The sequence below is a fragment of the Dermacentor albipictus genome, chromosome 7 (assembly GCF_038994185.2).
Source record: "Dermacentor albipictus isolate Rhodes 1998 colony chromosome 7, USDA_Dalb.pri_finalv2, whole genome shotgun sequence".
In the NCBI taxonomy this organism is placed as follows: domain Eukaryota; kingdom Metazoa; phylum Arthropoda; class Arachnida; order Ixodida; family Ixodidae; genus Dermacentor; species Dermacentor albipictus.
Window position 1 is genome coordinate 85480861 of NC_091827.1, and position 12253 is coordinate 85493113.

The window sequence follows — 12253 nt, forward strand, 5'->3', positions numbered from 1 at the left end:
TATGCCGTACAAAATGGTATATGCCGACCTAAATAAATCAGCCTGGTAATACCTTGCGCGACACGCCATGGTGGCCTGCCACGAGGACATCATGGAGTTGCGGCGATGATAGATTACATCGGGTGCTTGAGAATAAAAACGAGCACATAAGAGACGTCCGAGGGAGGTTCCTACGGTACAACATCGCATCGAGAAATAAAGAGAGAGAATACAGAGAAAGGGAGGGAGGATACCGAAATAAAGCTTCTCTCGAAAGCTTATCCCGAAAAAAGAAAAGCTTGCGAATAGGGACATCAGAAGATCCAGTACTACGGTGCTTGCTGATGCTGTTTAGGATGACGTCAGGGTTTTATTCAGCGTTTATTTGAGAAAATAAGTGCAGGTTACGTTTATTAGCATCACATTGGTGGGCCTGATCAGGCAAAAATTGAAAGCATTTCATTAGAGGGTGCCTGAGTGCTCTGTCTAGATTACGTACGACAAGGACAGCAAGAATACAACATTATTAGCGAGTATAATTCGAAACAAGTTCACTTAATAATGCGGTGTAGTAAAAATAAAGTACCTCCGCAGTATTGCTGTGGAGGGCGCAAATCATGAACAGGTTAAAAAAAGCACTCTTGTAGGTCTGTAGTAAGCTGGATAAACCGTTCGAACCTTGGAATCAGGATAAGGTTGCTCCTGAAGGTTGAAAATCTAGTGGGCAATTAAGTCGGCCAGTTGGCTCTCGCCACATAGAAATCCCGTATTGGACGTGATGACGGCACGAGAACACGCCACTGTACGCCACCCAATACAGACAACTTCTTAAAGTGAAGCATTCTTTGCTTCTTCCTTCGACTTTTCAACTGGTACGGTTGCTGTCTTGCACACAATGTCAGGGGAAGTTTCAGAGCGTGCATATACATGGAAGGAGCATGAAAAAGAAGAAAGGCTGCGCAAGAAACTCGTTTGGACCTTTCCATCGCGTCACTAGTCCACAGTTGCCTCTGGAGCTCCATGGACGTCGTCACATTAGCCTCTTGACAGCTGTAATTACGCGTGACCCCCCGCAAAAGTATTGTAGAAACTGCAGCACTTACTCTTACCCTGAATGCAAGTCCTGAAGACAGGTAGATAGAACGGTAGAGAGGGGGCAGAGAGAAGAGGCAGAGAATGGGTAGAACGGGTGTATTCGCAAAACGAGCGAATACCAGCTATGCCATTCTTTGCGACAGAGACAAAGACGGGACAGAGAAAAGGCGACGTGAGAAGATAACGAAACGCTATTAATATGGACACGACAGTGGTTGCGGGCAAACTAAAGGCACGGTACCGTACGTTTCTCCTATTTTTCAAAAATAAGCGCCACGCAACTGTGTCAATTGCACAGCTGACGCAGGGCTTGCATACGAAAAGCCGCAGTTATACACCGTAGGGTTTAGGCGACGCTACTGAAGTGGTCGCACGTGAATTCAACACTTCGTCGTGCGCCGCAGTTTCGAGTTTCGTCGAGGCCGCGGGAGCCGGATTTCGACGGAAGCGAAATACAAAAACGGTCGTGCACTTTGATTTTGGAGCACGTCAAAGAAAAGCAGGGTATCAAGGTTAATCCGCAGCATGACACTACGGCGTGCCTCATAACCCGATTGGTGTTTTGCACGTAGAGTCCCATAATTCTGCCAACACCTCTGCCGCGATGCGATGGGCCATGTAAAGCAATGTATATGTTCAACCCTCTCGTAGTTTACAAACAATGGCGCACAACAACGCCTCAAGCAAACACGGCTCACTGTATGTTGTGCACTACGCAGACAAAAAGCAGTGGTGCGCGCAGGGTAACATTTGCCATCCACTAACTACTATGATATTGCACTAAACGTTGAAGAAATTAAACATTCTCAATAAGCATTACAGCTAATTGTCATCAATGAAACCAAATAACACAGAAAGCTTCCCTTAAAACGATTCGCACAGTGAGTCGGATCTGCATAATTTATACAGTGCGAACTTATATGCTTAATAATGGCGCTCAATAATGCAATATTTTCATTTGCAGTGAGCAAATGCGACTGTAGCGTCCACGGTAGAATCGATCTAAATGGCTTCAATCTCGTGGCCATTATATCATTGCCAACCTCCGTGGGATCGTAGTCGTCAAAACGGGATACAAGTGACCGGAAAGTGATACAAGGAAAAGAAAATTACTTTTTGAGCAGCGTGGTCAGGAGGCGCGGCTATGGTTTCAAGGTCTATTAAAAATGCCCCAAAATATGAACAGAGGCCGAAAAAAAAAATGTGAGCATTTTGGTAAAGGTGAAACTACTGAAAATCTCAGGACAGCACCAGCTTAAATATAAATGACCTAAAAATAAGAACCATAGCATTTAGAGGGCGGCCGAGCTTAGGGACAAATTAATTGGCTGTCGAAGCAGTTCAACTTAAACCCGATGGTGCGAAAGAGGGTGAGAAAGTCGGCGAGTGTTGAATAGAGGTCAAATAGATCCTATGGTCGACGCCAGCGCCCGGCAGCTGTCAGGCGACTGCACATACAAGCGAGATGCCTGGTCGTCAGTCGTTACAGGGTGATTCGGGTTTGAAATTTCAAGACCTGGATTATATTACATTAAATGCAATGCAGTCTACGATGTCTTTTTTCAATGGCTCGGGCCGATTCTCGCGCAATGAGAACGGGAAGAAACTCTCACGTGCCGAACGTCACCTTCCTCGAACTGCAGGCATTACTAACCCGCCGTAGTTGCTTAGTGGCTATGGTGGTTGGCTGCTAAGCATGAGGTCACAGGATTGAATCCCAGTCATGGCAGCCGTATTTCGATGGGTGTGAAATGCGAAAACACCCTTGTAATTAGGGTTATGTGCACGTTAAAGAACACCAGGTGGTCCAATTAAATTATTCCGGAACCCTCACTACGGCGTTCCTCATAATCAGATCGTGGTTCTGGCACGCAAAATTAATTATTTAACATTCCTTAGGGATGTGCTTGGCAGTCGCACAACTATTGAATGCAAGTAAGTGTCAGGAGTCATGCGCGAGGTGTTTGAGCATGTGAGTGGCCTTTATGGTGTTCGATATCTGCCAGTCTGCATTGCGGCTTTATTTTAAAGGCGGAATTACAACATGGTAGTGAAATGAAGAAGAAGAGCACCAGAACAAGGCCAGCCAGACCGTCTCTTCCATGCGTGCTGTGCAACCAGTGGGCCAGCCGGATCGCCAGTGCTTAGCAGCAGTGTGAGCCGTTCGCGCAACCCGCTGTTCCTGCTCTGCGTCACCTGCCTTCTCGGTTACGAACAGGCGTTACCCTCGGAGCTGTTCAGTACGCCTATTACAATTGGTGGAAGGTGCGGGGTATTCAAGAACATCTATACCCTGGAACTCCGGTCTCGGACTCTGCCTGCCGTCATGTTTCACTCTCCCCAGCCGACGTCGCCGCCACCCCGCGTTGCCTGCTCTGGCGCTGTCCCGCAACGTCATCCAGCGGTTTTCAGCGGTACGGATGAACAGGACGTCAATGACTGGTTGTCTACGCATGAACGAGTGAGCTTGTACAATCGATGGGACGATACCGCCAAGTTAAATGCCGTCATATTCTACCTTGCGGGAGTGGCTGACCTGTTGTTTAAAGATCACGAAGCCGACTTTCAGCCTTGGTGCGCGTTCAAGACTAGTTTCGCTGCAGTTTTCGGTCGCCCGGCCGTCCACAAGTTGCGCACTGAGCACCGGTTACGAGAGCGAGCGCAACAACCCGGTCAAACATTCACCTATTATATCGAAGAGGTTCTCGACCTATGCAAACGTGTGGATGCTTCTATGCCCGAAAATGACAAATCGAAGCACATTTTGAAGGGCATCGCTGACGACATTTTCCAAATGTTGATCGCCAAGAGTCCGCGCACCGTAGCAGAGCTCATGAACTTGTGCCAAAGCTACGAGGAGTTGAGGAAGCAGCGCGAGTTGCGCAGGCGCCCCTCAGTGGCTGACGAGGCCCTCTCTTCCACGACAGCCTTCTCTGATCGCTCCCCCTTGCTCACACAAATCTAAGCTTTCGTGCGGGAGGAAGTTGCACGTCAGCTTTCTCTGCTATCCTTCGCTGAGCTACCCCAACAGCAGCCGCTGCCGCAACAGCCTAGCTCGCTCCTACGCTCCGGCGGGTTATTGAAGACCAAGTTGCTGAGGCACTACCAATGCAGCAGCAGCAGTACCGTGGCACCAGGCCACTTACTTACGCATCCGTCACCGCGCAGCCTCCTCGTCAAGCACTCGTTCCGCTACATCCTCGGCAGCTCCCACCCGTTCATCATCCCGTTCATCGACCTGCTCCTGCCTTTATTAGTCCTTCGCGCACGCAAGACAACAGGCCCAAATGTTATGCCTGCGGTATTCCCGACCATGTTGCACGACTATGCCGCCGCCGCATGCTGCACTCTGATGAGTTGGTGCAGTCGCCTCCCTACGCCGACGTGCTGCCTTTCCACAGCATTTATTTTAGTCAGCAGTCGAACAGGCCACCAGCCGAGCGCCCGGTCCTTAAACGTCGTTCACCTTCCCCTCGTCGCCGCTCGTTGTCCCCATTGCGTCGGCGTCCTTCACCCACACAAGAGGAAAACTAAGCGCCGCAGTTCAGGAGGCAGGAACTGCGTCGCCATCGATCTGTACAAGTCCTCCATTGTCGCCTTCGAACGTTGTCGACCTTACTGTTGACGGCGTCCCTGCCATTGCGCTAATTGATACTGGTGCAGCCGTGTCTGTCCTAAACGAACGCCTCCCTCACGCTTTACGAAAAGTTACGACACCACTTTCTGGGTTTTCTCTTCGCACAGCAAGCGCCCAGCCAGTTCAGCCTTCAGCAGCATGCACAGCTAGAGTTGTTATTCAGGGCGTTCTCTATATTGTGGAGTTTGTAGTTCTGCAGTCCTGTTCTCACGACGTGATACTTGGGTGGGACTTTCTTTCGCGAAATAACGCCGTCATCAATTGTGCACGTGCTCAAGTCGAATTATCGCCTCTGTGTCACGCGCCCCTCGTCGGCAGCACTTCTCTTCCCGCTAAGCTAGTTCTTCGAGAAGACATTCCCATACCACCGTACTCGTCTGCCGTTCTTCCCGTTTCCTGTGGTCCTGTCTCTGAAGGCACTGTCCTCTTCACTCCTTCTGAACTCTTCACGAACCGCAATGACATTCCCCCCTCTTTCGCCCCGCTTGACATATAAGCCGGTTTCAACGCCATCGTTGTCTGCAATCCGCTTTCTACAGCCCTGATGGCTCTTTGCGGTGAAGCATTTGGCCATGTTAAGCCTCTTGATGACATGTTTATAACCGACGTGCCGAATGCTTCGTATGCAGATCTCACTGACTTCTGTGCACTTTCCACTTCTGCTCCGCCATCATCTGACTTATTCACACCTTTCATTGCCGATGACCTTACTTCCGAGCAGCGCTCCCAGCTTCTTCACCTGCTTGCCCAGTTCCGCTCTTCTTTTGATGTCGCTCAGCCTATTTTGGGTCGCTCGTCAACCGTCAGCCACCACATTGACACTGGCTCCAATGCGCCATTGAGGCAGCGCCCGTACCGCGTATCCGCCAAGGAGCGTCAGCTGATCAGTGAGCACGTGGACGGCATGCTTCTGCGCGGCGTCATTCGACCTTCCAATAGCGCGTGCGCATCACCGGTAGTTCTCGTCACAAGAAAGATGGTTTCATTCGGTTCTGTGTTAATTATCGCCGTCTTAATTAGATAACGCGCAAAGACGCGTATACCCTCTACCACGCAGTGACGACGCTCTGGACAGCTTGCAAGGCGCTAAATTCTCTTCGTTGGATTTACGCTCGGGCTACTGGCAGGTCCCGATGTAAGCAGTTGATCGCCCTAAACCTGCACTCATTACGCCAGATTGTTTACACGAATTTAATGTCATGCCATTTGGCCTATGCAGTGCGCCTGCTACGTTTGAACGAATGATGGACAATATCTTGCGCGGCCTCAAATGGAGCACGTTTTTGTGCTACCTCTACGACATCGTTGTGTTCGCCCCTGATTTCAGGACGCATCTTCATCGCCTTAGACAAGTGTTGGCGTCCTTGACCAACGCAGGCCTGCAACTGAACCTGAAAAAGTACCAGTTCGCCGCGCGGAAGCTCATAATTCTAGGTGACGTCATATCACAAGACGGCATTTGCCCCGATCCATCAAAAGTTCTCACCATGGCAGAATTTCCGAAACTTAAGACACTCAAAGATTCCACCCCTTCATCGGCCTCTGTTCTTACTTCAGACGCTTTGTTCGCAATTTTGCCTCGATAATATCACCTCTGACACAACTCTCCAGTCCCCCACTACGGCTTGCCTCATGCTCATGTGAGAATTTCGGCACGTGAAATTCCAGAATTTAATTTTAGGGTAGCGCTTCGGGAGTCATTTGTCCCCTTTTTTCCTTGATAGCGCCTGTCCGCGATAAAACAATTTCACTAATCTTCATCTAGCTGACACGCCTGTCCTTTCTCTAATGCTGCGCGTACTTCGAGGCCATTAATTGAACGCGTGTTCTCAGCACGACACAGCTTTTTTTAGAAGAAAGTAGCGAACGCACTCTTTAGCGCAGTTGATATTCGCCTCGGTGTCGGTGAGGGAAAATTGAAGGTGTTGTGGATGTCGCGAAGGCGCATTACAGTAGGCAAGGTTGTGACGCTGATTGCAAGGGGTTAGCTGTTGAGTAAGATAGAATATTCAAGTGATAGAATGAAAACTATTTAGATAGACATCCAAGAGACTATGAGTGAAAAGTTACAATGACATTACAATTTGGTCATTTTCATAGCTGGCTCTCCACAGAATCTCCTTCCAATGGTCCTGCACGTACCTAACATACCCAACATACATTCCCAACATACCCCTCGCCCCATGGTTCGTCCAATCACACTGTAGTGCGCTCAGTGCTCACACAATTGTGCTCCACGGGGACACTATCCGAAGTTCCAATATTCCAAGGTCGTTGCCGCACATCCTTTACAGTGCAACGGGTCTCCTGTCTCACAACTTCGCAAGATCCAATCTCCCAAAGAAAGCACTTACGCGCACGTTAATGCACCTGGTCCGCTCGCGGGAGGTCTCGGCATGGGTACGGTCTAGCCACGATCGGTTGACTTCAACGCCATGGCATGGTTTCCGCGAACCGAATGGCGAAAGCCCCGACTCACAATCAACCCACTTACGCACTCTCCGTAAACCGCGGCTCTCCCACCCCCCGACGGCTATAACTCTCCGACGCCATCTTGTAGTGGTATCGGGCGTCTCTTCTAACCACACTGTGGGAATCGGTGTTACGTGGAGCACTGTTCTTTTCGATGGATCTTTCTCATTTGTCCATCACATACAACATGTAGCTAAAATACTCCGAGTAGTATGCAGTAATGTACAATTAAAATAGGATCAGTATGTGACGTTAGTTTCAGAAAACACACGTGTAACACTCTAGGTGAAAATGTAATACGGTATGGCATTACGATCCACGGACTTGTTTTGCCATATAGGCTAAATGTGTTAAATAGAATAATACAAAAAATACCGAATAACATAACACTCGGAACAAACAGCGGCTCCGTGAGCCATAGTGATCTGATGGCAGAACATGATGTATACGATATTGCACAACCTTTTCCTTCGGTGGTACTTACGGAGCATTATTTCGATGAATTCTTTAAAACAAAAATCGTCAAAACTCGTGATCTGCACAACAGTGAGACATTCATTCGGGATAAAGCGTTCAGTAATTATCGTAAGAGAACGAGATCATTTTTTTTACCGTTCTGTTTTAATAAACTATCAGCAGTTCTCCACCTATCGTCATTCCGAAAAATAATAGAATTTGTACACCACACGGTTCTGAAATATCACTGGGAATATTCGTAGAAAACCATGTGGCGGCTGTTTTTCTAATGACGCTTTCCATATATTGTATAAAACAGACTAGAGCGTTGCGTTCTTTGTATATATATATTTGGTGAGCGCTGTTTTTCCATAACGATTAAATAGAATTGTGCTGTACATATATATTGCTTGCCTAAATTGGTCATTGCTTACACTATTTCTTATGGGGGGAAAAAATGTTAGGAATTAGCCGAGGGATGGAGAAAAATGGAAGAGACTAACGGGGAGGAAATAAATTCTGTTCTATAGTATAATGGCCTCATAGAAGGAAATTATACAAAGTCGCGGGATATAATGCCGGTGACGGCAGCCGCATTTTGAGGGGGGTGAAATGCGAAAACGCCCATGTAAATAGATTAAGGTGCACATTAAAGAACCCCAGGTGGTCCAAATCTCCGGAGCTCCGACTACGGCGTGCCTCATAATTAGGTCGTGGTTTTGGCACGTAAAACACCATAATTTAGTTTTAAAGAAATAATACAGGGGTCGGCATAGAAGTATCGATGCTTTACAACAGGGGTGCTATAACGTAAAACTATCGGAAACTTTTTTATTCCCATAATGTAATCAGCCCTCCCCGATTGGTCAAAACACTTTTTGGACTACCCCCGCTTCACCTGTCTGTCACGTGACGTCGCGAACACCGTGATAGCTCCCCATCTGATATGACGTGTACACACTGATTATGCATGATTTGAGCGAAAAAAGAAAAATAGGTATTTCTCATTGGACACCTTTTCGCCATTAGCCCCCGGCTATTGGTGAAATGTTTTCGGGCTGCACCCACTTCACCTGTCTATCACGCGACCTCACAAAACCGCAAAAACTTACGGCGTCAAAGTTACGTGTACGCATTAAAGATTCATTAACATGCCGAACAAAATTGAATTTTCTTCTGAATAGCCGCAGGCTGCCCCATTCCGAAAGGAATAAAAGATAGGTGCCGCCGGTCGCTGAGGCGCTGGCTACTCGCACCTGCCGGAGAGCATGGGTTTATTTGCGTATAATAAAGCTTTTTGCGTAGTCGTGTAACATTTTTGAGAACTTTTGGCACATTTACGACCTCGTTCTGACAACTCTTCATTGCTGACTATCTGTTTTAGCGTCATTCTTAAGCTTCCGTTGCATGCCGCCGCGATTTTCGACCAGCCACCACAAGCTAATGGCGTTTTTCACTAGTCGATCTGGAGCAGCCGCCTGAATCCTCGAGCGAGCGCTCGGCTTTCACCAATCCGAGTCTGCCAGTGGAGCGCACGAACGCTCCGCGGGAGATCACACAGGAAGTCTGCGTGCACGTGACACAAACCGGTTCCGCAAACTATGCCCAACACAATGTTGTGCGTACCGACCGGGTACCGATTTCGCTTGAAGACGGAAGTGACGCCATGTGACGCGTTCTATTTCCGCCCGAATCCGCGTCTCGGCGGCGGAGCAAGTGAGAGCGATCCGGCGCGGAGCGAGTTGATCCGAAACGACCAGTGGAACGCGCGAACCCGCTCCAGATCGACCAGTGAAATTCGGATTCGTTGCCGCGGAGCAAAAAATCCTGCTCCGAATCGACCAGTGAAAAACGCCATAAGTAAGGGAAAGAGGGCCAATTGCAGACGCCGGTACTACCTTCTTCATCCGGTTATCGATTTTCAGTGCAGTAGCTCAGCCCCATCGAATCGCTCTCCACTTGAGCGTTCTCCTCGGCTCTTCTCAGCCAATTACATAAGACAAGTCGCTCAGTGTAGACAATGCTATTTGTTTTTCAAGCAAACAAAAGTGACCTCCTATGAACGAGGAGAGCGCTTGATTGGTCTGTTCAGGCAACCCTGCACGTGACCGGCCGATGCTTCCTTCGGTAGTTACGCACATTTGACGTCAGGAGATTGAAGTAATAACATATTGCAATAGTTTTACGTTATAGGGCCCTAGGTTACATGTTTGTGGCACATATTGGAAATGAAATTTTTGCAATTTACTTTTTTCCTATTGTTTGCTCTGTTCTTAGAGCACAAGACTGTGTCATTCGGGCCATAGCAATGCCCAGTCCCGCTCAAAACCATCATTGCTTTGCCGGGGTGAAGAAATGTGTGATTTGTTTATATTATGTTCTAATAAAGAAAGAAACAAAAAAGAAAGAAATAACTTTGCAAACAGTTGGCTATCCAGTCCCCACTGAAGTTTCGCGAAGCGCTACCAGTTGCCATTCACCTCATCTCATGCGTGCCACTATTATATTATACATATTTATCTGGCAGTGCTATCGATGACTGACATATAGTGACTTCTCTCCCCCCTTGCTGTTCAGGCTGCGTCGAAATATTAATGTAGTTTACTCCATTTCTGTACCTTAACTGCTATCACAAATGTATTAATGCACAATATATTGTGCGTCCTATCGTACAGTATATTGCTTGAAAACCTTCGCTTCCCTTTTGCAATGTGTACGTTCTTTCACACATACATGAAGGCCGTCTGCTGCTTGTTTACGATATAATTATATTTTCTGCTGCAGTATTAGACCTGAGCGCGGCCTACAATGGCACTGCGAGCGCTGTTTGCGAGACCTCTGGGCCAGTACTGTCCGAGCGGCGTGGGGGTGCCTTCAACAGAGAATCTGTTGGCTCGACCTAGTGCTCTGTGCTATTACACTTCTGGGAGTCCTTCCGAATACTTCGTTGGCTGTTTTCGTCTCTGACAGTGTATAAAAACGGTTCAAAAGCTTATTCGTGAAAGCCAGAGTTCACAGTGACGGTCAATGGAGCTCGGTCCAGCGCTTTGCGAACTTTTCATGCGCAGTTCTAGTTCCTGCAGTAGCAGATAAGGTTTATAATAAAAATATAAACCAAAAATAGGATGGGGAAATCTTACTAGGTGGCCGGAAGAATATATTCTGCGATGCCACAAGTATAAAAACAAATATTTTCCACGCATAACTCCTACAACATTTTTATAGATTTTAATACAATAAACCTTGCTTTGTCAATGCTAGTATTTCATGGTTAAGAACACTCATGTATAAGACTCCAAGGTGTTTCCCCGCTGTGAATTTGCATCTTGCGTCACCAGCTAGCCCGTTCATATGCTTCCATCCGGTAGTATTGGGTGCCTTTCAATAGTTTTTTTTGTCGTTTTTGTTGTTGTTATACTGTTCTAAAGCCACCGCACTTACTCCAGCGTGTTTCTCAGGTTCTGAATAAAAGATGTCGCAGGGCGCCTTTTATTGAGACTTAGACTTGTTGGTACATAATTTTTTGACTTTCGCTGAATTTTATATAGAAACTACGAAAATGGCTTTAGGTTGTTGAAGTTGTCGCGTTGCGTTACACCCATGACATTACTGAAAACAAAAAAGATGAAATAAATGAGTGTATTCAGATTATAGAGCGAAATAATTGTGGTGTCGTCTTTGCCACAGCATTAAAAAAAGTTAAGGGCACTCAGGTATCCCTACGTCGATGAACCCGAAAGCACTACAGCATCTTCCCGATGACGACTCGTTTTGCGAAACGTGACGACATTGTTTTTGCGTTACCTTGTATCATTTATCGCATCACGTGCCTCATCCTTATGTGAACGTCCAAACTATCCGGGCGCCGCTGCGGAGTGGAAAGTCGAAACTTCGTCCATCGGACCGCACGACAGAAATAACAGAAATCACCGCATCGACTGGCAGCGCTACGACGCGCGGCGCTATGCATAAACCGGCCACCGGCACGGTGTGTCTCTGTAGCCGCGTTGACATGAATGCGACAGAATGCGCCAGTAGCGCATCACATTTCCTAGCGCATCACGAGTAATGCGATGCGCCAGCGTTTACACGTAGCGCATCACCCTTGGTGAGATGATGGCGCGCGCGGTGTCGCACATCGAATGGCAGAGCAGCGTTGCTTCAGCATCCGGCGCATCTGCTTCGCGCTTTTTTTTTTTTGGCTCGGCGCCGGCATGCATTGGCGTAGCATTTCCGATCAAGATGTTTTTAAAGGCAACATTGCGTTTGCGTCTGTTGCTGTTGTTTTGGATGTGGACGAACTTTCACGGCCTTCTCTACACTGTCGCTTGCATACAGCATCAGCTACAGCGTCGCCGCCATATCTGGTTAGCTTACCACAGGGAGTGCTTGCACGCAACGGGAGTTGCGACGAGTTTGGCCGTCAACCAGTGGGCTCTTATGCAAGGTGAGAACACACCTTTGGGCTCGTAGGGCTACGAAGGAAGTGCGTTTTAAATAAGCTGAATTCAATTGTTGTTCCCTCACAACTCAGTGTTCGCGGGTTCGGTGGTCAAGCGTGATGTTGTAGGTAGCTTAAACGTAGCTTGCCTCGCGAAATCTATTGTTATGTAG

The 12253-nt window shown here is 47.8% G+C and overlaps 1 protein-coding gene across 1 annotated transcript in view; it reads left to right on the forward strand.

Annotated features, from left to right (window-relative positions):
- The window catches only part of LOC135899663 (uncharacterized), a 69831-nt gene that overhangs the window by 55934 nt on the left and 1644 nt on the right, over positions 1-12253 (forward strand). Inside the window, exon 6 of the mRNA XM_070522008.1 lies at positions 11978-12086. Coding sequence (XP_070378109.1) covers positions 11978-12086 — 109 coding nt within the window. The remainder of the gene's footprint in view (positions 1-11977; positions 12087-12253) is intronic.